General features: G+C 43.9%; 1 protein-coding gene across 2 annotated transcripts in view; it reads right to left on the bottom strand.

Moving 5' to 3' along the window:
- Positions 1-5,107: 5,107 nt before the first annotated feature.
- LOC119168273 (leucine-rich PPR motif-containing protein, mitochondrial) overlaps positions 5,108-24,170 on the bottom strand; it is a 57,899-nt gene continuing 38,836 nt past the window's right edge. For both annotated transcript variants that reach the window (XM_075867187.1, XM_075867188.1), the window contains exons 22-31: positions 22,513-22,619; positions 20,266-20,334; positions 20,115-20,205; positions 18,962-19,184; positions 17,470-17,739; positions 15,675-15,915; positions 11,150-11,218; positions 7,727-7,823; positions 6,169-6,317; positions 5,108-5,206 (exon numbers count right to left, since the gene is read on the bottom strand). In XM_075867187.1, coding sequence (XP_075723302.1) covers positions 5,174-5,206; positions 6,169-6,317; positions 7,727-7,823; positions 11,150-11,218; positions 15,675-15,915; positions 17,470-17,739; positions 18,962-19,184; positions 20,115-20,205; positions 20,266-20,334; positions 22,513-22,619 — 1,349 coding nt within the window. In that variant the 3' untranslated portion in view covers positions 5,108-5,173. The remainder of the gene's footprint in view (positions 5,207-6,168; positions 6,318-7,726; positions 7,824-11,149; positions 11,219-15,674; positions 15,916-17,469; positions 17,740-18,961; positions 19,185-20,114; positions 20,206-20,265; positions 20,335-22,512; positions 22,620-24,170) is intronic.

Below are 24,170 nucleotides of genomic sequence, written 5' to 3'. Positions count from 1 at the left end.
CATTTTCACTTAAGAAAACAGAGAAAAAAAATCTAGGGATCTACGAACACGCAACCAAACCTTCCATGCATTTTCAACCGTGTGACCGCGTCGCACGGAGGCAAGCATTTGGACTCGTGCGTAGGCAAACGTCTCGCCACATGTAATGAATATGCGCTTATAACGAATTACGCACAACGTACGCACCAACGTTACTAGAACCAGGTTCAAGTAACGTTGGTACGCACTACCCTAGCAGCGATTGCAAAACGGCTTCCAAGCACGTATTGACCCGGTGTGGTGGTTATATGCGGACTGCGAGCATATGTCCTGCGGGGCTGTGTCTTTGCCGGTTGCCCTTTCCACCAAGAGGAAATGAACAGAATTAGTTATTTATTTATTATTATTTATTAGGTACCTGCTTCACCATAAGGCATTACAGCAGAGAGGGTACAGTACATATGATCAAAGACATGAAAAAACATTCATAAAACATGGAAAAAAATCATCACTAGAATCAATAGAGACTATATCCGGTGGCAGAGTGTTCCATTCTCTTATAGTGCTGACAAAAAAAGGGTAGCAAAAAGCGTCATCACCCCCAAAAGGAATCTCTCGTATTTTTAAATGATGATCGCGTCTTTGAGAAACATAGCTGGGAGGTTGAAAATAGAGTTGCCCGATGATCCCTGTTCTCGAATAATAAATGCTATGAGAGAACTTTAATCTGAGGTTTCGACGACGGTTTTCAAGAAGATCCCAATTTAATGTTTTTCTGCTCTCTGTCACACTAAGCATCCTGTCGTAATTTCCAAGGACAAATTGAATTGCTCTATTCTGCACTTTTTCAAGTTTATCTGTAAGTTCCTTAGTATATGGGTCCCAGCAGACGCACGCATACTCCAGTATACTGCGAACGTGTGTAAAATAGAGCTGCTCTCTAAGTTTTTGTGGTAAACTACTGAGGTTACGTTTCAGAAAACTTAATGTTCCTACCGCCTTGTTCCTAACGTAAGTGAGATGTTTATTCCATCTCAAATCAGCAGTGAAAAATACGCCTAGATATTTATATTCCGTGACATGTTGAAGATTAACGTTATTAATCGTGTAATGATTTCTGCAGCGCTTCGAGATAGGTAATAGTGCACTTGAAGCTGTAAAAGACTATGTCTACTTAGGGCACGTAATAACCGCAGAGCCTAACCACGAGATTGAAGTAACTAGAAGAATAAGAATGGGGTGGAGCACATTCGGCAAGCACTCTCAAATTATGACAGGTAGATTGCCACTATCCCTCAAGAGGAAGGTATATAACAGCTGTATCTTGCCGGTACTTAGCTACGGAGCAGAAACCTGGAGACTTACAAAGAGGGTTCAGCTTAAATTGAGAAAGACGCAGCGAGCAATGAAAAGAAAAATAGTAGGTGTAACCTTAAGAGACAAGAAGAGAGCAGTGGATTAGGGGACAAACGGGGGTTAAGGATATCATAGTTGAAATAAAGAAGAGGAAATGGACATGGGCCGGGCATGTAGCGCGTAGACAGGATAACCGCTGGTCATTAAGGGTAACTAACTGGATTCCCAGAGAAGGGAAGCGGGTTAGGGGGAGACAGAAGGTTAGGTGGGCAGATGAGATTAAGAAGTTTGCGGGTATAAATTGGCAGCAGCAAGCACAGGACCGGGTTAACTGGCGGAACATGGGAGAGGCCTTTGTCCTGCAGTGGACGTAGTCAGGCTGATGATGATGATGATTTCTGCAGTGCGAGAGTTTCCTGGTAAAGGTGACGTGAACGCTTTTTTTTCAGATTCAATGACATTTTCCATTTTTCACGACATTTTCCATTTTTCCAGAATTAAGGCCCAGGACCTGACCTCTCAAACCCTAGCCGTCCAGAGGTCCCGTGCGGGTCCTTGAGTGGGCCTAGCCAGGTGACGTAGAGTTAACTTGTGCCTTTTGTGGACCTAATAAAGTTGTCTCCCTGCAACTGTCTTCAAATAACATTTATCACTATTACCAGCGATCACCTCTCAATATAATAAATAAAACATAAACCGACCCTAATGCAAGACTTAGTGCTCAAGGTCAGGGAACATGGCAGTTGCGCTGATTCCATTCATTTTATCATAGTCCCTCAATATTTTATTGAAGTTTTCAGCGTTCGTGTATCGCGCGCTGCCGAAGCCACATAGCAAGATGCATGCGTGGTCGAGCTCTGATTCGTCAGGTGCCGAAACGAGCCCTATCAGATGGGCTTGAGGTGAAATTGCCATTTCGCAAAGTTATACCAACTATATGACTCTGATTTTAATTTGTGACGTACCTGAATGGCCACTCTTATCATGTACAAACGTTACCCTAACCCATTTATCAATTTTATGTGTTATTTAATTTTATCAGGGTTGTCGGACAACTGGCTTTGTTACTAGTGGCCTGACAGACAGTGGCATGAGTGGCCTGGCAGATAGATAGCGGAGAGAGTAACTGCTCGTGCTACTGATTAAGCGTAATTAAAGACCACACATGCGCCCCCACATGCAAACACTCAGAGGCAGTTAACTTTTGTTTTCAAGAGTTCACGAAAGGTGTTCCCACAACATGATTGATTGATTGATATGTGGAGTTTAACGTCCCAAAACCACTATACGATTATGAGAGACGCCGTAGTGGAGGGCTCCGGAAATTTCGACCACCCGGTGTTCATTAACGTGCACCCAAATCTGAGCACACGGGCATACAACATTTCCGCCTCCATCGGAAATGCAGCCGCCGTAGCCGGGATTCGAACCCGCGACCTGCGGGTCAGCAGCCGAGTACCTTAGCCACTAGACCACCGCGGCGGGGCATGTTCCCACAACAGCATGCCATCAAGTTCATTCATACAGACTCGACATGTGCACTTGTATGATTAAAAGGATACCTTAATTTTTTACACCTCACGATTACATGCGATTGTTAGACTCACCATTACGGATGTTGCTTCAAACTACAACCACAAGCCCCGCCGCGGTGGACTAGTGGCTAAGGTACTCAGCTGCTGACACGCAGGTCGCGGGATCGAATCCCGGCTGCATTTCCAATGGAGGTGGAAATGTTGTAGGCCCGTGTGCTCAGATTTGGGTGCACGTTAAAGAACCCCAGGGGGTCAAAATTTCCGGAGCCCTCCACTACGGCGTCTCTCATAATCATATGGTGGTTTTGGGACGTTGAACCCCACATATCAAACTACAACCACAAAACTCCCAAGGTTAGAAAGATCAAACCTACGAGAAACAAAACGCAGCTGTACGTACGAGAAAGTGCACGAGGACAGTTCGAAAGGTCACACACTCAAGGGAAGTGAGCCCACTCACAGCTGAATCTCAACGTACAATCAAAGCCGCTCAAAATTTTCTGTCGATGCACATTTTGACTCAATGAAAATGCGCTAGTGCGATGCAGTGTACTAGGTTTATTCAAACATGTTACCAGGCAGTGACGGATGAGGGAAATTTGAGTCACCACAAAACTTCAGCGATGATAAACTGTCAAGCAAGGAAAGTATCACACTTTTTCATCACTTCAAACGTCTATTTTGCCCTGAACCTCTGCATTGCCATGGATGTTTATTGCCTTGTCTTAATGTATTCGGGTTTCACCTACAAGAAGTGTTAGAAACTCTTGGCACAAACCGCTCCACAATGTTTGAGTAGTTTCGTGGTTGTTTGTGATTGTTCTATCAAGATTACATGCAGGACACGAATAGTCAAGTCTATTCAAGAGCTTATGTGAGAACCAGCAATAACGCTGGAAGGTTCAACGACTGCCTTATGAACGACACATCAGACATTGAGGTCGACACTCTGTTTGCCACTATCTGTGTACAGCACAAATTGCTGGTAGTACCTTGTCTTTTCATTTTCGGGGCACATGCTCGCCCAAACTGTCCTCTTGAACACTCCGACTACTGCCTTCGTCAGCGTCATGACCACGTAACAATACTAAAGAAACAAACGCCCAAGAGCAAGGAAGAACTTCTTTGAATGGAATAAGCTTCTATGCATCTAAGCAAGAATGTTTTGCCGTGTCCTTCGCATAGCGATTTCGGTTTAGTACAAAACACACTACTACTAGTATTGCATTTTGTGAATGCCTTTTGAGGTGAATCGCAATTCATTCTAGGTTTTAGCAAACTTATGAAACATTGCATTATGGCTTTGCTAACTACATCAATACTAATACTCCTGCAAGATGTCGTGGCAACATGACCGCTCCTCAGGTAGCTTTCAGTATGATGGTTAAACATGTTGGGGCCATACAATGTTGCCTAGAAGTGCGGTCTTCATAACCAATTACAAAGTGCTTTAGTCAACAGGAAGCCGTCTACAGACCGAGAGTAAGGAGGCAAAGGCCTCATGGACATGCATGAATATTCGTAATGGCACTGTTATAGCATCTTCACTATAGCTAAAATTGAGGAATTCTTAAGCTTCGCTTTTAAGAGTTGAACGTGATAGTGATATCCTGTCCCTAGTGCGTAGCAAGTTCAAAGTGACTTGTGTCAGTGAAGCTTGCACAAACGGCTGCGTTTTGTGTAATAGGTAACATCTAATGGGTAACCACGGGCAATTGAGCACGTGAAATATTTTTGAACTTGCTATGCACCCACTATACAAAAGGCACACACCCATGTGAGCGCCTTTTGTAGTGAATGGCCCCCGCTTTAAAACGTGCACTCTTGATAAACCCATGTTCCGATACCTGATTGCAACGTAAGCTCATACCACACATTAATAGTGTGATATTACATGTTGAATTGTGAAGCATGTATACAGGACACATGTGTTTGTAAAGCAGGCAAGTTACTTTCACTGCATTTCCAAAAACAGGAAGTTATTTTCATTAAATTTTTAAGCAGACCCGTAGCTCTGTGGTAGAACACCAGCTTGCTGCCAAACGACTCGGATTCAGTCCTTACTTGGACCTAGAATTTTTTTTATCGTTTATTTAATTTGCATCTTTCTTGATTTTTCGGTCCCGCACAAGATGATTTTTCGCTCACAACCAACGATGCCGACACTGGAATGTCTGTGAAACGAGCTCTTCAACTTTATCGCATTAAAAGGTTGTTCAATGAGCGTACACAACTCGTTTTAAGTGAACAATGTTTTAATCGACTAGATCTATTTACATAATGGTCCGGGAACGGGGTATATCCTAATGTTGTGCTTGCTCCTGCTGCAGCTCCTCCTGCATAAGAAAGGGCAATCGTGAGAAGAAAAAACAACAACAAGCAAAACAAAACCCCAAATACAAAGTCCAAACATCAAGACAGTTGACAGAGCAAGGACTCAGCCCCTGGAAAGCAGAATCCGAGCTGCTGCTATTTGCCGATCAATGCCGATTGGCGGAATAGCCTGGTTGAAACTTATGGCGAATTCCATTGGGAGAGCAGGAGCACTCAAAAGCACGCTGGAAGAGCTCTGTTCAGAGCCGGTGTGTTTCAGTGGTCGAACAGGAGTAAGAAGAGCCCTGTCATCCATTGGTGGAGCGAGAGCGCACTTTTTTTTCCCCCTTGTAGTGCTCTCGCCTGAAATGCGGAGTAGGTGCAGTCGAGGTGACCTTCGAACGACACAGTCTGCGAATTTTTCTTCAACAGGCAAATGCGGTGGCGATGGTAGCGACCATGTGCAGTTTGACACCGAGTTTTTGTACTGGTGGCGACAATGACAGCCGGACGTCTGCCGAATGTGTCATTGCGCAAACGTACTATGTATTAGGATGATGAAGGACACGTGACTCACCAATGTCACGTGTATTTCGCCGCTGCCCTACAGAGAATGCCGGGGCTTCGAATGTTTCGATCCCGTGACCTCCCCGTTCGTCATGATCTCACCTGCTCTCTGGGAGCGTGCCACATTCCAGTGGCAGGTAGAGTGGCCCTGCTATCAGTGCAGAGCCTCCCACCTCTCTACTCCTGTTCTCTCAATGGAATTCGCCACTTAGAAAAAAAAAAAAATGCCACCTCCTCCCACAGAGCTGTGGGAGCCTCTGCCCTTTTCTTGTGAAAGATAGTCATGCCAGCTGACTCTGCTCAAGCTGTAAGTATATTTTTCTCCGCTAACGTAGATACGAGACGTAACGAGAGTCAAGGCTTTTCGTTCCTCCCTCAAACAATAGGTTTGGCTGGGCATTACTGAGGATGACTGTACCTGCTGCCCACGCTGAGGCACCTGGAATGGCACAGGCCTGCCGGCGGCCACCAAGGAATCCCTCAGTATCGCCAATGCCCACGGGGACACGCTGGCCTCGTCCGCTGACTGCACCACCTGCAGGGCTTTGTCCAGGCTACCCTGCAATGCTGGTAAACACAGGTACGCATGTCTGAGCTCTTGTTGGGACACTGTGCTTTTTACAGAAAGAAAAGGCTGTTATTGCACACAAAGCCAATGAGAACTAACAGACAGTCAAGCCAAGAAATGTGTAGGGGATGTTGCCTGTAGTAATTACAATATAAGCATGATCAAAGCAAAATGCACATAAAGTGGTAGTGCACTTACTTTCAACAGGGCACACTGCTTTTCATGACATGGGCAATTTACATGTCACTCAAAGGAGTACTGACAAAAAAATTTTTGAAGGCGAGATAACTTGTGGAATAGATTTGTGTGAACACAGACACGTCATATACAAAATGTAAACGGATTATATAGCCTACAGCATACTTCACATCTCTTGTAAAGTGCCTGTCGTGCTGCTGCACGTGAAACGCGCCTTTGGTTTTCGTGTAAATAACTCATCGGTTGCAGCTTCTTCCAGCGGTATACTACGCGTCTAAAAAAAATGCAGCTGTTAATTGAGCCAGGTATTCACAAACCAACCTCACTGCCACATCTCACTTTCCAGCTTTGTGCCTTCACTGTACTTCATAAACATGATACGTAGGCCAATATCTCTAAACAAATGTTACATGCAGTTATCTTTGACCTATTCCTCTGAAATGCATATGGGGTGCACGGATTAAAAGGAAAACAGGGGATAAAGATAAGGATCGTTTGGCAATATAGGCCTGAGGCAGCTAAGGTTTGCCAACTGTTAAGGAGCGGAGATAGGGGAGGGTGATGAATAGGCAAGAACATCCCTCACACTCCTCCTTTATTTCTTTCAGTGCCAGTGCAAACGTGCACCCCTCAACGGGAGCAGTCGGTATGCCTTATTTCAGGTAGTGTTCTTGATGCGACGCCACATGCAGAGTAGCTAGTGCTGCTTACACCCCTAGTGGTTCGAAGCGCTTTCCCACGAAGATGCGACAGACTTGTATACCTTTGAGTGTAACTTACACTCAAACCTCCATACACTAAAGTCTTAGTATAACAATGATAGACCTTAAGATAAGTTCGTTATATCTGAAAATTTGTCATAAATGTTATTCGTAAAACTGTATCTATTGCAAGACTATTTTTTATTTGCTTTGTTATAACCTATATTTCGTTATATCTGTGTTCATTGTATTGAGGTTAGAGTGTTTAACAAACCCAGATGAAGCAAAATATCGGATAAAACAAAGCAAATAAAGAATAGTCTTGCCACAAATGTAGTGTTAGAAATATACTTTTTAAACAAATTTTCGGATATAACAAACTAGATTTCGCATAAGGTGCAACTCCCTTACAATGCGGTTTGAGTGTATCTGAACGACGACGCGGCCAGTGTACAAACACACTAGCCACTCGGGAGGACTGCTCCGAGAAGGTTGCAACCTTCACTCACCAAGGACACGGATCAAGTTGCTGCGTGCCAGGGTCTGCATCTTTGGGTTGGCACAGTGCGTTGCCACCACATCTACCAGGTACTGGGCCATGCGTTCCTGCAAGGTAAATGGAGGTGCTTGTCGTAATGACATGGAAAACTGCACTGCATGCAATAAATCGAGCTCACTGACATGTGAAAATGATGCATCCAATGCTGACACATTTTTATATACTCAAACCCCGTTTTAACGTAATGGGATATAACAAAATAATGGATATAGTGAAGTAAATGAAATTCCCCCTCAAAGCTCCATTGAAAGCCATGCATTTTAAACCTCGTTGTAACGCAGTAAAATTGACTGGTAAATGGATATAACGAACTAAATTAGTCTATTAAATAGTCTATAAAAAAAAGCTATTGTAGTGTGTTAAGTATAGCGTTTTCTGCGGAGTTTGATGCTCATTCGGCGCGGCTCTTTTTAAACTACCATGCCGACATTACAGACACGCCACGCGCGGCCGAGAGAGCCGTCCTCTTCAAACAGCCTGCGGAGAATATTGAGAAGGTGCCCAGCGGGTCACATGACTGAGAAGCTGCATTGCGGTGCAAAGCGATTTCCCTCCCACTTATAAGAACACACAATGAAGAAGCTTCAGAAGACTTACATTTATTCACAAATCAGAGGATATCCGTCAATAATTGAAGTAATCGGTGATGTGCGTCTGCACACGTTTGCCCTGCAGCGAGTCAATCAATTCCACACATAGTTTGCAAAGCATAGTAACGTGTGCCTAAGTCCAGGGCCAGCATTCTCGAAAGACGACAACGACTTTGTCTTCGCTACTACCCTCTGCACCGAGAAAAGAGGACTCTCCGCGACAGCTTTTTTTTTTTTCCTCTCTCCCTGCCACAGTCTTGAAAGGAAAAGGGTCTCTACATGCAGAGACGGAAAAGGGAGAAGCGTGGCACAGGCTTGTCGCAGAACGGCATTCGAGAAAGAGCAAACAATCTGCCACAGTCTTTTCTTTTCTTCTTCGCACGCAGCGTTGAGATGCATCGCCGCGGGATTGGCCATGGTGCTGGAAGCATTTTCGGAGCGCAGTGTGTTCGAATTGACCGTCGTAAGTGCTTGCGCATTCAAATTACAGGGCGTTTTCGCCCATTGGAATACACACAGCTTCGAATTAAGCGTGTTCAAATTAATGAGATTCGACTGTGTTTACTTTCCGTCGCACGCGTGGTCGCGTAGTGGTACATCAAGCCGCGAGCCGGTTTCCTTCTTTGCATGCTTATAGGTGTCTGCTCATCTGAGTATACATTGCCACAAACTGTTGTAATCGATACAACGAAATAATGGATATAACGCAATAATTGTGGCTCCCCTTCAACTTCGTTATAACGAGGTTTGAGTGTATTACTTGCCGCAGTACTGCTTCAAACTTTTCAAAAACTTGCAGTCGCGACGGTAGAAGAGAAAGGAAAATAGCATTTTCTGAAGAGCTTGCCCTGAACACATAGTCATGCCCACACCTTACTTAACTTAATCAACCAAAATGATGCCCTGCCACGGTGGTCTAGTGGCGATCGCGTTCAACTGCCACCCCGAAGATCGTATCAAATCTCGGCTGCGGCGGCTGCATTTTCGATGGAGGCAAAAAAGTCTGAGACCCGTGTACTTAAACTTAGATGTACGTTAAAGATTAACCCTAGGTGGTCGAAATTTCCAGAGCTGTCCACTACAGCTTCTCTTATAATCATATGGTGCTTTTGAGACGTTTAAACCCGGATATTATTATTATTATTATTATTCAACCTGAATGAAGGATTGCCCTTAGACACTGTTTAGATGAAGCACACAAGGTGAAGCAAGACTTTCCGATATTAAAAATTGTATAAAAGATTTGCCGGCATGCCGAAAGTGTTTAGATCCCCAAAACATAACTTTGAGAGCTTGAAGGCACAGATTTCAATTCTGAATGTCTACAGATCGCTCCAGTTCCTATGCTCTAGCAGCTCATAACAGATCTTTCCACCAAAACATGTTTGTTTTTGGGCAAAACAATATTTTTAAAGTTTTACATTTCAACCGCTTTTGAAACTTGCATAAAATCACAGCAGACCTCTAATCCAAAGCTCTAATTCAGGTGTGAAAAGGCAAAGACAGCGAATCTACCTACCAGTCTGTAGTGCAAAACTACAAGAAAATCTATTTTGTTGATCAAAACGTCACCCTGTCCTGGGGTTTGAACTTAGAAAAAATGCCTTGTCAGGGCGGTTGCGATTTTACAAAATTAAAAATGTAGATATTAAAGAAAATGTTCATTGAGAAAACCGATCTGGTGAAGAATGGACATGGTGAAATAAAACAAACACTTAACATTGCCATGATTGGACTGTCAAATAAATTATCGAGCATCGAAGGATTGAAGCACAGCATCGAAAAGCCAAGGCAGAAAAAGCAATGAAAAGTTTTAATCGGGTTTGTGCAACCAGTACATTTAAGGCTTGAGGTGAATAGTAATTTAATCGAACAGTTTTGAAGTGAACTTGAATAGTGTATATCACATATACTATAAAGAAAACCTAGCATATTTTTCATGACCCAAATAACCTGCACAACATTTTTAAAAATTGAAACAAAGCATGGGCAAATGTCGTTCTTTTTGGTTCAAAAGGAAATAGAGGCAACTTTGAATAGTCGCAAGATCTGAGTTTCAGTACATTGCAAGTGATAACATGTAAAATATGTCAAGCTTGACTTTACTATATACTTAGAGCATATAAGCCGGTATAACAGAAGCTTTTAAACTTCAAAAAATATTGAATCGACGTTAGAGTAATATGGTGTTATAACTTTGAAGTGAGACTTCACTGCAGAGCTGATTTTCCCTTGATAGGTGTATTCACGGTACAGCACGCCTTCACTGCAGCAAAACCATCTTTACAAAAGGTTTCCAGTAGTTAATGTTATGTGTGTTTCATTTCAAATACTTCAAAATTTTGGAGAATTTAGATTCGTTTCGAAGCGAATTCAAATAGAGTAGACTCCTATTAAATGAACCTTTCTTAATAAAATTGCTGCTTAAATGGAACAACTGCCCCTAATGTGTTTGGTTTTGTACTTGAATATTACTCTCCTGTTCATCTTTCAGTAAATGAAACTCCTCTTAAGGATGCACAATTTACTGGTCCCTTCAAGTGTCATTTAAAAGGAGTCTACTCCTTTTAAATGACACTTGACGAGCTTGAATATTTGCAAATGCCTAGTTTTCATTTTTTTTTTTGTCCTCTTCTTTGCAACTGTTTTATGTCACCGTGTAGACATGTTAATGTCTTGGGTGCCTTTACTTTAATCGCTGGTTCTTCCGATTACAATCTCTTGGTGTGTGCAATAACACATGCAGTGCATGACTGGTATAATGTGGTGGAGATAATTCTCACATCGACTTTCTCCCTGGACTCGTTCATAACCGGGATGAACAGGAGCTGTGGACCCAGCTGCGGGAACTCCTGAAAATAGAAGTTGCAAGCACCAATAAACCTCTGCACTAGAAGGGACACAAACAAGAGAGCAAAAAAACAACAACTTAGACTTCATATTAAATGGTGCCTCGTTCTATTCACTCTTCGAATGAGGTAGATACAACTCATAAAAACAAATAGTTTCCGTATAGTTTACGAACGTCCGTAAAGCACACCGAATCGGTCAAGTATACCAATTCCGTACATATGGTGACCCTATTGTAAGTTTTTTTTTTCTTTAAATCAGGCCATGAAAAGACCAACACCTTTCCTTGAGTAGTTGTTCTACCACCCAAACTAAAAGTGGAGCTAGCAGATCTAAGCACGAGGATGAATGATTTAATGACTCAAAGCACAGCGAAACTGAATAGCATGTAAAATCCTTGGAGTTCGCTATCCGTCTTATTAATTAAAACAATTAATTAAAAGAGGGCTTCTCAGTAGAAATCACAAACCGGAGTTTCACAGCGAAGCTGTATATGTCTAGGTGGTGGAAAAATGTAGCAGTCCGTCAGTGAACAAGAACTATAATGAAGAAGCAATGCCAGCATACGATACTTCAAAGGGTCTCCACACTTTCACTAGCTCTTCACGTTTTAAATGTGGGCACACGCACGCACGCACGCACGCGCGCGCGCGCACACACACACACACACACACACACACACACACACACACACACATATTGTACTGGTGCACATTGGCGCTAGCTCTGTGCCAGTGAGAGGAAAGACTACGATGTTCGTGTGTCGCTCTCTAAGCCTCCCGTTTTCTCCGCTGCAGCCATCTTATTTGCCCCGGCGAGTTTCTTGCTGAAACTCCTCCGAAGAACACGCTTGTTACATTTGGTGGAGCGCTTCTGGGTCGTTCTCTTTTTCTTACTGAAGCTCCACAACCAGACTTTACCATCTGCCCCCAAAATGGTCGAGGACGCCACTCCTTCCCAACCACCACCTACAGTCATGTGTGCTGGGACACTTCGTCAACATGACCCTCGGATGTTCAGCGACACCGACGAACTTGAAGTCGAAGACTGGCTGGTAGAGTTTGAGCATGTTAGAAGTCCCAACAGATAGGATGACCCTGCTAAGTTGATGCGTGTCAGCTTTTATCTGACCGATGCGGCGAAGCTATGGTACTACAACCATGAAGCAAAGTTCACCACCTGGTCGGCATTTAAGCAAATCATCGCTTCGTTCTTCGGTCGGCATGGATTGCGCAAGCTTCGCGCCGAGCATCGCCTCCGTGGCAGAGCCCAAAGGAACGGTGAGACGTTTACGAGTTATATTGAGGACGTCGTCGATCTGTGTAAGCGCGTGAATGCATCTATGGCGGAGTCTGACAAAATAAGGCACATACTAAAAGGCACAGATGACGATGCATTTCACATGCTGGTAGCCAAGTGCCCTCAGGCAGTAGCGCAAGTCATTGAACTGTGCCAAAGCTTTGACGATCTGTGCAAAGAGCACCTTTCTACCCGTCGCGCCAGAAATCCCACAGTGGAACTCTCATCTTTGGAAGCCAAGAGCACTGGCGCTGAATAATCCATTTTACTGCCGCAAATTAAGCAATACATCCGTGAGGAAGTAGCTCTTCAGCTCTCTATTGTCATGTCTGTCACCGAGAGTCCCACGGCACTGGATCACTCGCTCTGTCGTGTCATTCAGGCTCAAGTTGCTGAGGCGGTTCCACCTCCTGTACCACCAAAGCAGCCTGCAGCGCCTCTCACCTATGCTGAGGCCGTTACCTGTTCCTATGCTCGATCGATGCCAACACCATCCGCCCAAGTCACCAACTTCTACTCACCACCACGCCCTGTTCACCCAATACGCCCTGTTCTTGCGCAACCCTTCTCGCCTCCCGGACTGCCTCACAACCCTTGGCGCACTCCAGACAACAGGCCCGTCTGCTAGGCCTCTAGGCCTGAGGCATTCCTGGTCATGTTGCGCGTCACTGTCGTCGTCAGCGCAGTCTTTATGCCAATGATTACATCCCGAACTTCGAATACGTGCCACAGCAGCCAGCACACCCTGTTTCCACAGACTCATCGGGCGCTTATTCGCACCATGCCAGTTCCCCCTCACGTCGATCACCTCCTCCCCGGCGCCACTCCATTTCTCCTATGCTCCACCGTACCAACCTAATGCAAGAGGAAAACTAAAAGCAGCAGTTCCTGAGGCACGAATATATATATATATATATATATTCGAAGATCACAGGTTCGGTTTTTGCTCCCGGCAATTTATCTTTTTACCCACTTCTCTTTCTTCTCATTTACATTACAATTGGGCCTAATAACTTCCCCTATACATTCCTTGGCATTATTGTCTGTTAGAACTCATTAATATTGTGTCAACACACGGAAAAACGAGCCCTTAGATATACACTTCTTTTTTTCCCTATATATATATATATATATATATATATATATATATATATATATATATATATATATATATATATATAATGTAGGGAACTATGCGAACGACGACGAAGCAGCATGAAACGGCAAGCCACAGCGTTGGTGCACGCGCAACCCGAGCTTGCGTTTGTTTTGTATTTTCGGCCTGTTGACGTTCCTCGCTTTTCTGGCGTTCCTCGGCCTTCCAGTAGGTGTGTACGTAAATAAACTGCGTGACATCTGGTGGAGGTGTGTGGACTCCCGTACAAACCTGGAACTTCGCTCCCGTAAGCTTCCCCCTCTACGTGACACGAACATGGCCACCGAGACGCCTCTCCAGGTGGGACCTTCGACCGTCCATGTCACTTGCGGTGCCGTGTATCCTCAACGAGACCCTCCTATCTTCACGGGCTCCACTGAGTCAGACGTCGAAGATTGGTTGGCGAGGTACGACAAAGTCGGCGCAAGTAACAAATGGGACGACCCAAGTAAGCTGGGCTACGTCACATTCTACCTTGCGGACACCGCGCAACTGTGGTTTAATAACCACGCAGCTGACATTACTAAGTGGTCTGCATTCAAGACGGCTCTTACGGACGTCTTTGGACGACCTGCGGCACGCAAGCTTCAAGCCGAGCACCGTTTACGTCACCGTGCGCAGCAACCAGGCGAGACCTACACGGGCTACATTGAAGATGTGTTGCATCTATGCAACCGCATCAACTCTACCATGCCTGAGGAAGAAAAAATCAGGCACATATTGAAAGGCATAGACGACGGCGCCTTTCAGATGTTGCTCGCGAGAAATCCCCCCACCATTGCTGTCCTCGTTTCCCTCTGTCAAAGCTTCGATGAATTGCGTAGGCAGCGCGTAATTGCTCGTCAAGCCCTCACGACGCCAGACACGCTCGCAAGCTTGCACCTAGTTGCCCATCCTACCGACCAGCAGCCGCTGCTTTCCAATCAAGGACTTCGTCTGCGAAGAGGTAGCGCGCCAGCTGTTGCTGCTGCCACTGACACATGAGCCCACGCAAGCTTTGGCATCGGACCTCCAACACGTCATTCGGACCCAAGTCGCTGAAGCCCTTCCGCCGGTGCATCAGCAACCACCAGTCACAACGCCTCTCACGTACGCCGCCGTCGCTGCTCGGCCTACGCAACAGCGTATGCCGTATGCTCAACCTGCCACGCCACCCTATGTCGTGCCTACAACCCCAATTACCTCTGCTCGCTACAACCCCTGTTCGCTGCTGAGCCCTTGGCTGAATAAACGCTGTCTCAACCCAGATGTCATAATATATATATATATGTACGTTACTGGTGGCTACTGCTGGCGCTGACTGACACTCCCGCGTTTAATTCACATATATACCCATTAAAGTCACTGGGGGGATAGCCGCCGTGGTAGCTGAGTTGAGTTGGTAGAGCAATGAACGCATTATTCGAAGGTCACAGGTTCGGTTCCTGCCCACGGCAAGTTTTCTTTTCACCCACATTTCTTTCTTCACATGGTTATATCCCAAAATTCCATTATACATACTATTCCTAAAACTGTATCTATTGCAAGACTATGATACTTCGTTTCACATTTACATTACAATTAGGCCTAATAACTTCCCTTATACTTTCCTAGGCATTATTGTCTGTTAGATTTCATTGATATTGTGTGTCAAACACGAAAAAACAAGCCCTTAAGCATACACTTCTTTCCCTAACCCACCTACACACACACACACACACACTATATATATATATATATATATATATATATATATATATATATACACACACACACACACACACACACACACACAGGGATGACACCCACATTGGCACGAACACCCCATAATACCCTTGAAGTGTTCCTTATATCCCCTAAAAGCGGTGATAGAGAAATGAACATCTATAACAGAAGACAGATAGATCTCAGCTCGCAATAAGAACTAGGGTCACACGTTTCAGCTTGGCCGGTGAACCATCTGAAGAAAGCACGTGGGTCGCGATTCTCAAAATTTTCTTCTAGAACTTTGCAAAGCGGATCACCTTGAGCAGTTGGTCGGCCCCCGCATAGTCCTGCTGAAGCGCTCTGTGTGCCCACAGAGCGTTCAGGGGCGCCCAGCAGTCGTGCTCTCGGCCGTAGGTGCGCCCTAATGCCTCCACCCGGTCGGCCAACTCTGGGTGACGGGCGAGAAGACCGACGAGGCCACCAAACGGGCAGCGTCCCACGGCGGCCCACTCGCCCGGTGCGCTCTCTAGCTCGAACAGCAGGTCACCTGCTCGTCCGCTGTGAGGGTGTACGATAGAAGGATGTGTTGTAGGCTGTGCTGGCTAGAATGCCTTCTTGTTCATAACTTCCGTTGACACTTAGTGTCACAGTTTTCCTAAGAAACTCAAATAATTGGGCACATCAAAGAAATGTAGTAGGAACGGGTAAATTTAGTAAATTCGAGGTTAGAAGCAAATTCAAAGCGAGTAGTGATTTGGTTGAACAAATTAAAATCAAGGAGTTCAAATAGTATTTATAACATCATAAAAAAAGTTCATTTGTCATGACGCAACTTGTCCAATATTTTAACGTATTAGACAAGGCTTATGTGAATGCCACTATTTCTTTTTTTTTTTTTAGGTTTGAAGCAAACGGAAAAAACTTTGAATAGTAGCAGGATTTTATTAGCAGCAAGGTATAAGTTATAGGCGGTAAAATACATTAAGCTTAAAATTTCCCACACTTAATGCACACATGCCCGTATAGCACGCATTTAAACTTACAGTTTGAAAAAAAAAAACAATTAAGGTGCTGATGATATGTACACTTAGTATAAGCTTGAAACGTGACTTGCAGCAGTGTGGGTTTTTCCTGGTAAGGTGGCTCCGTGGCATAGCAGCACCTCGCTGCAGTGAAACCATTTTTCTAATGCGGTTTCATGTGGGTGAGGAAAAAAGAGAAGGGCAAAAAAAGGGAGCCTATTTGTTTGAACATGCCAAGCACTTTAATACTCGCCAGTGTCTAGAATATTCGCCAATGTCTAGAATGTAGTTGGATGCTAAGCAAGCAGTACTGCTTCATGATATGGCAATAATTTGGCCTTGTTTGGCAAATGCGAATTGCAAGAGGTGCAAACACTGGCACCTTGTGTTTTTTTTTTCTTGCTGCATATGTGTTAGTTCTGCACAAATGGAGTTAAATGGAGTGCTCATTAAAAAACAGAACAAGGTGTTGCTTTGCTAAAAACAATAGACGCTATGACAAAGTTCTCAGGACTTTCAGGATACGGTGGAATCGCGCTTATGCATTTCTCACACGTTTTTTGTGGCGTAATAGGGCGTATTGTTTGTGGTGTATTGTGTCCCGTCCCAGCAAAGAATTTAGACACTCATGTATCAGTATCAACTTTTCACATGTTCCTGCAATGTTCCCGTCCTATATGTCCTGAACTGTCACTAAGCTGGACATAGGGTAAGCATGCCGAAGAGGTTCAGCAATGAGTTTGGTGGTGTGAACTGCCACAGGTGGAAACACCAGAATTTCATCAGGAGATTTAAACCTTACACTGACGAATAAACTCCTTCTGGGTAGGGACACATGCAATGTGTCATAGACACTATTAAGTCATAGACGTTTCCCAAATTTTAACGGAGCATTTGTGAAATATGTCTTTTGGCTACTGCGTTTTTATTTTTAGTGGTCTTGTGAAAAATACTTCAGGGGAGATTTACTGTACCCAGTTAAATGGGTCATTTAAATTGTAGTAGCATTCCAACTAGTAAATCAAGGTCAAGCTGGATTATCCTTGAAACCGCGACCCTTTTCCTAAATGTGCCCCCAACCCAGCCTGACCTGTGCACGTAAGCGTTGCAGATATGGTTGTCGAAGGACAGCTGCCGCAGAAGGCGTTCGGGCAGCTGCGGGCGCAGCTTGACCAGGGACTCCACCTCCCCCAGGGATGCCAGCTGCTGGACGAGGGGCCGCAGGGCTTGGGCTGAGACGGAATTCAGCTGGCCAGACGCCGTAAGCTGATCCAGAATCCGGAGGGCTTCCCGCGTGCGACCCTGCCGGCCCAGCGCCTGCAACAGCTGGGAGCCCTTCTGCATGCCGGTCACTTCACCCCTGCAACGCAATGCGAGCGGGCATCTTTCTCAGCAGGCGTTATCTTCTCCTCGCCAATGAGAATTTACAGACAAGCGCTGGTACACCCAACAGAAAAGCTTTATGGGTTGCTGGCTCGACAACAAATGATAACTTTTAGCCATCACAGTGATCAATTGTATCACAGGGACATAATTGATTACTTCTTCATAACTGTAACATTGTGAAAAATTCAATTACAATCTTGAGATTGACTACTGGTAATCAATTACTTCCCCCCTCCCTGCCAAAAATCGGAAGCAGTTGATCGACAAATTGACATGCCTCTTCTAATGCTCCACACCTGACAGCTCATCCGTTGTTCCGAAGGAATCGAATATATTGACGATTTTAAGCAAGCGACGGTATGTAGCTCGTTGTATAGTTTGAGCAAACTTGCATTATAGATGCCACGGCAATAACATTTTGAAGGAAAGTAACACAGAAGTAATCAGTTACATTTCTTGAGGTGTAATTGGCCACTGTAATCAATCATATACTAAAAGAACTGTAATTCTAATCAGTTACTGATACGTTGTAACACGTACAAGTCTGTTCTAATCTAGCTGGTGACAGCATATGCTGCAATATCAACTACAAGCTGAAACATTAATCTGAAGATTTATGTTAGCAGACGAAAGAATACAGATTTCTTGAACAATAAAGAGTCCCACAAACTTTTGCTGCTGGGTGTGCCTCAAATTTGATCCTGTCATACCAAACAGGAACTCCTACGGCCAACCTGATACATTCCACACCCTGTACATGTCCCTCAATTCCTTGTGTGGCAGTATCAATGTGATCTGGGTGTCACAATATGACTCTTTGATCGCGAGCAAACCTGACAGGAATGAAATTTCTCAAAAACAATCGACTCCTTTCTGCAGCTTACACAAGGAAACCCAGTGCAATGCAGAAATGCCACCTCAATCGAGCTTGATCGCAATAAAATAATTTCTCGTGAGACAACCCCATAACAAAGGCCTCGCATCTCTCTTACATCCTTTGTGCATGCAGACAAAGACACAAACACACAGTTTGTTAAAAATAAGGGCTGATGAGTAAGAAACACACAGAACCAATCTCGTCCCGTGCTGACAACACTCGCTCATGCTTTCAACATTGACCCTCCGCCTCCTCCACACACATACACTAACTCCCAAATTGGGCAATGCACATTCCCATATGAAGGGGCTGCCCGAACCTGTGCCAGAGGTCCAACGCTGCATCGAGGTCCGAGGTAAGGAGGGTGCCAAAGCTGTCCCGCTTCGCGCCCTCCTCCACAGCAGGCACCGTGAAGGGGACGGGACGGCCAAGGCGCTGCAGCAGGGCGGCCAGCAGTCGCAGCGTGCTTGCGCTGGGCTGCACATTCTCCTCCTGCATTTGGGCCCAGGCGTCCAGGGCGCGATCGGCGTCCCCTGCTGCATCTGCAGGTCCCCAGCCGAGTCACACACACCACACATTCAAGAGGAGATGCCAGCCTTAAAATTTTCTCTATAGGTGGGTGAACTGAATGGAATATAGTATACACCCAAACCTCGATATAATGGACACGAATATAATGAAATATTGGTTAGAATGAAGTGAATCAAACTTAGTCTTGCAATAAATATAGTGTTAAGAATATACCTTTACAACGAATTTTTGGATATAACGAGCATATTTTCGTGTAGGACACAGCTTTGTTATAATGAACGAATGTGTATATCAAAAGTGTAAATTCCCCTTGAATATACATTCTCAACATAAAATGTATTTTATACATTGAATTACCTGTTTATATAGACTATCTTTCCATCCTCTTCAGATTCAATATATTAGGATCTACTGTCGATTTACCACTTTTCTTTCTGCACATTCCAATTCTAATTATGTATTTAACCCTATGCATTACTTGTCAGCCCCTTTCAACAAGCTCAACACGGCCACAGCGTCCTGCTATCGAGCACCACATGCCTTTCAAATATTACTGAAAGACTTATAGGGACACTAAAGACAAAATACAACTTGGCTCGAAACAAATGCTTGTTTCGAGCCAAGAAAATGCTCAGTTTGAAAGAAAACTTATTGTTTCAGTGTTTTAGTGTTCCACATCTGTTAGCACAATTCAAACCATCTGCCTCTCAAGGAATCGTTAAGTCAGCATTTCCCCACCCTGCTTTGGACTTCTACGGAGCAACGGCGGGGCATAGTAAAACTTTGTAACATCGAGGAGTTCACTGTATGAAAGTTCATTACAGGAAGGTTCAACTGTTAACAGACGTGAAGGTGAGTAAAAAATTTTTCACTGACTACTATACATGATCATCAAGAGTTATAATTTGGGGAGCGACATTATAAGAAAATCAACAACTCACCATATGCCCTGAACAGGGACTGGTACAAGCTGTCTCTGTTGACGTCGAAGAGGTTCCTTGTGATTGCAACAAGCTGCTCCAGCTGCGTCACCTGCAGGTGTAAGCCACGTTAAAACCAGCATTTCCTTGAAAGGTCATTCTAAGTACGCACCATGCCACGCCTCAAAAAGTTCTCGCAGATCTCGCTGAGCCGCTGATGCCTTGCACGCAGTCCGGGAGTCTGCGTAAAGATCATGGCCCCGCAAAATGACAAAAGTAAATTCCAAAGTTCTATGCACCAAATGCACAGGCAACTATAAGGTCTGCCGTAGCAGGAGACTATGGATTACTTCCAGCCAGCAGAGTTTTTTCACAGTGCACTGAAACGTAGGCACGCAGGCATTCCTACATTTCAGGGGAGGCGAAATGGAAGAAAACATTTTTCGGATTTCGCACCTCGACAAGAACAGGACGTATGTGCCCAGAAAAACATGCACAGACTTATATGTACAAGGGAGATAAATGGAAGCTTGCAGCATGTGCAGTCGCGCCCTATATGAGTTGCGACATATTATAAGTACTCAATGTTTCGCCAACATTGCAAAATGATGTGGACATAGAAAAAATTACTGATAAAGACATTGTTTCAGTTACTGGTACTCTCTAAACCAATTTAATGCTTGCCAGGGTAATCATTTAGGCTTGAGGCCCCTTTGACCCTACAGTTTTCTAAAATTACCTAGACCGGACTCTGGCGATGAGCAAGGGTGCAGAATACGAGTACTAAACCAATCATATTGAAGGTAGTTGTTCGATTTCGGCAGCAGTTACATTTAACTAATTTCCATTTATTGAAGGTCCATTGAACATGAGCACTCAAACCTCATTACAACAAAGTTGCATCATAGGCGAAATAAGTTCGTTATTTCCAGAAATTCATAATAAAGGTATATTACTAATACTATATTTATTGCAAGGCTATTTTTCATTTACTTCATTAAAACCACTATTTCGTTACATCTGGGCTTGTTATATCGAGTTTTGAGTGTAGTTCGTACGTCAGACTCTGTCAGGTCTATTCTATTGAGCCCTAAAGGTGTTGTTCAATGCCCAAAACCTTTCAATATGCTCACAATACACAACACACTTTTTCCACTATGTCAAAGTGACTTCGAATAACTAATTACAACGTCGGGATACTTAAACAGTGCTTGCGTCAAGTGATGACACAGGTGTTCAGTTTCGCGCACTTAGCGACAACCCGCTTATCCCACCCCTTGATCCTGGCTTCCCTGCTCGATATTTGATTTTAATATTTTTTATTTACACTGTACCAATAAGCTACCGCACAAACACAAACACACACTAAGTGAAACTACTCGTGATGGTGTAGCTGTAAAACAGCATCCACATTGCGTAATTCATATTCTTTCCACACTATGGTGCCTTGTAGTTTCAGTGATTCAGTGCCATTTTCCGTACCTATTTAAACGTAGAACTTTTCCCAAATATCTCACCATACATATCTTTTATTCGTTTAAACCCCCCAATGCTGTCCTCCAATGAGTAAGGTAATGTGGATAAAAATGTGATAAGCAACAGTAATGGTGAAACGTAAAATTGCCTAACGGTGTCAAAACCTCACATCTCATCACTGGGCCTGTGCGAATGGTGAATTTTACGATCGGAGCAAATTCGAAGAGAACTGCGATTATGGTAGAATAAACTACCTTGAAATACACTCAAACCTCATTATAACAAAGTTGCATCTTGCACAAAAATAGGTTCGTTTTATCCAAAAATTCAATATAAGGTTTGTTCTTAACACTATAGCTATTGCAAGACTATTTTTGGTTTACTTCGTTACAACTGATGTCGCTATAACCAGGTTTGTTATAACGAGGTTTAAGTGTATTAACAGGATGTGACTCTCTGTAAATGAGCTTTAACCGCACCAATCTTTTTTTATTATTTTATTTGTAAATGAGTGACAACCTGAAAAATATGTTACGTTTTCAAATTTACAATACTTAGAGCATATAAGCCAGTATAACACACTTTTAAACTTAAGAAAGTGTCAATCGATGTGAGGCTAATACGTTTCTTTAACCTTAAAGTGAGGCTTTGCAGCAGTACATAATTCTTTTGAAAGGGTGTTTTCACAGTTTTGCATCCCTTCACTGCCGAGAAACTACCTTCAAAAAAGGTCATGTGTAGGTTAATCCATTTGTTCGTTTCGAATACTTCGAAATTTTCAATAATTCAAATTCAAGTCTCAGCAAATTTGAATGGCATAATATTTGTTCGAACATTCGCGGCATTCGAATACTCGCAGAAGCCTACTCATCACGCATCACAGCGCATCACACTCGTGCATTGTCATGCCTCGTCATCGTCGAACGAACACTGTTCAACTGACCTCGAGAATTTTCTGCGCCTGGCGTACGTGGCCGCACTCGAGGAAATAGGCGGTCAGGTCAAACAGTGTGTTGGCCTCGCCGTGCACCTCGGTGCTGATGTCCACCACTGCAGGAAATGCAAATCGTGAAAATGGCAATGATTAAAGGGGCCCTCTGCCACACAATTTCAGCAGTGCCAGAAAGCGCTACTTGTTGCTAGTTCAGGCTCCCGAGAACATGTTAGCCGCATATTATAGCGCAGCACGAGGCCCCGGAATGCGCTATTCATCCTCCAAGTCTCCAATAGGTGAATTTCTCTTCTTCCTACAAATTATGCCCTATTACCTAAATGACTGTGCCATATACACTCAAACCTCGACATAATGAACCCTGATATAACGAAATATCGGTTATAACGAAGCCAACGAAAAAATTGTCTTGCAATAGATACAGTGCTTTTGGCTCCGTGTGCGTTCGTGTGGCTTGGAGCTGTTTTCTCACGAAACAAAAATCAGCAAATGTTCAGCGGTTGCGCTTCACTACCTTATTCTTTAAGACTTGCCTTTCCAAATTGGGCCACGAAGTTCAAAAGGGTTGAATCTTTTTTCAAAACAAAACCGAAACACTGCAATAAACGAAGCCGCAAGTACGAAGACTAGGCAAATGTGTGAACTACCGGTCATTCCCATCGATCGCAGGACTCTGCCGCTGGGATCGTTGCGATCGGATCGCAGCGACAGAGTCCCCTCTAGTTAATTTCAGGAAACTTTATGCCCTAAATGGCACCAAAGTGACCAAACGATACTCCAAACAACCGACCCCATCAGCAGCGCCCACCAATATTGCTCAAGGTTCAGTGTTCATACTTGTGCAATCTTCAATTGAAAAGCAATTATTGCGCATATCTGAGGCAACATAACAACACATCAATATTATGTCTGTGTATTTTTACTAAAAAATGCATACATAAGTAATTTTAAGGATCGTAGCTTTTATAACGCTGCGCTGGCCATGCAACGCTTGCACGAAATGGCAAGTGGTTTTTTCCTCCGTAAGCGATTTATTTATTTATTTATTAGAATACCCTCAGGGCCCGTAGGGCATTACAGAGGGGGTGGGTACAACATATATAACACACAAGAAAAAAAGACAAAATAAAGAAACAAGTAACAGATGCGCAAATCAGGAAGGCAACATAAGTCAACTAAAAATGTATAAGAATTCAAGCACATACAAGACAAAGATAGATAATGGAAACTGCGTATAGTTACAAGCATTGCTGAGAAATTGCAGTCTTGAATAACAAAGGGTCTGTTATTGATACAACGGAAGATTACCTCAAGTGCTGCTCGTCAATGAAATGTTAAAACAGCACATCTCCGTTGGTTTCGACAATGACGTCTCGTCATGACTGGGTGCGCTTCAATCCATGAAAGCACCTCCATGGAAGCGCTTCAATCCATGTCACCAAATACTCCATCAAATCATAATCATTGCACCAAAGTTCGTTGCAAGAACATTTTCAAGCTAGTTTTACTCATATAGCAGCAGCACTCTACTGATGACGGGCAGTGCTCCGAATCTGACATTTCGCTCTCGAGGAAAAAGCATTGGCATTGTGGCAGGTGTCAGTGATATGATTTTGATGTAAAGAAGCTGTTTCATTCAGGACCAAGGC

Source organism: Rhipicephalus microplus, chromosome 6 (genome assembly GCF_043290135.1).
Source record: "Rhipicephalus microplus isolate Deutch F79 chromosome 6, USDA_Rmic, whole genome shotgun sequence".
NCBI lineage: Eukaryota > Metazoa > Arthropoda > Arachnida > Ixodida > Ixodidae > Rhipicephalus > Rhipicephalus microplus.
The sequence above is the reverse complement of the archived record's forward strand: the minus strand, read 5'-3'. Positions and strand labels throughout refer to the sequence as shown.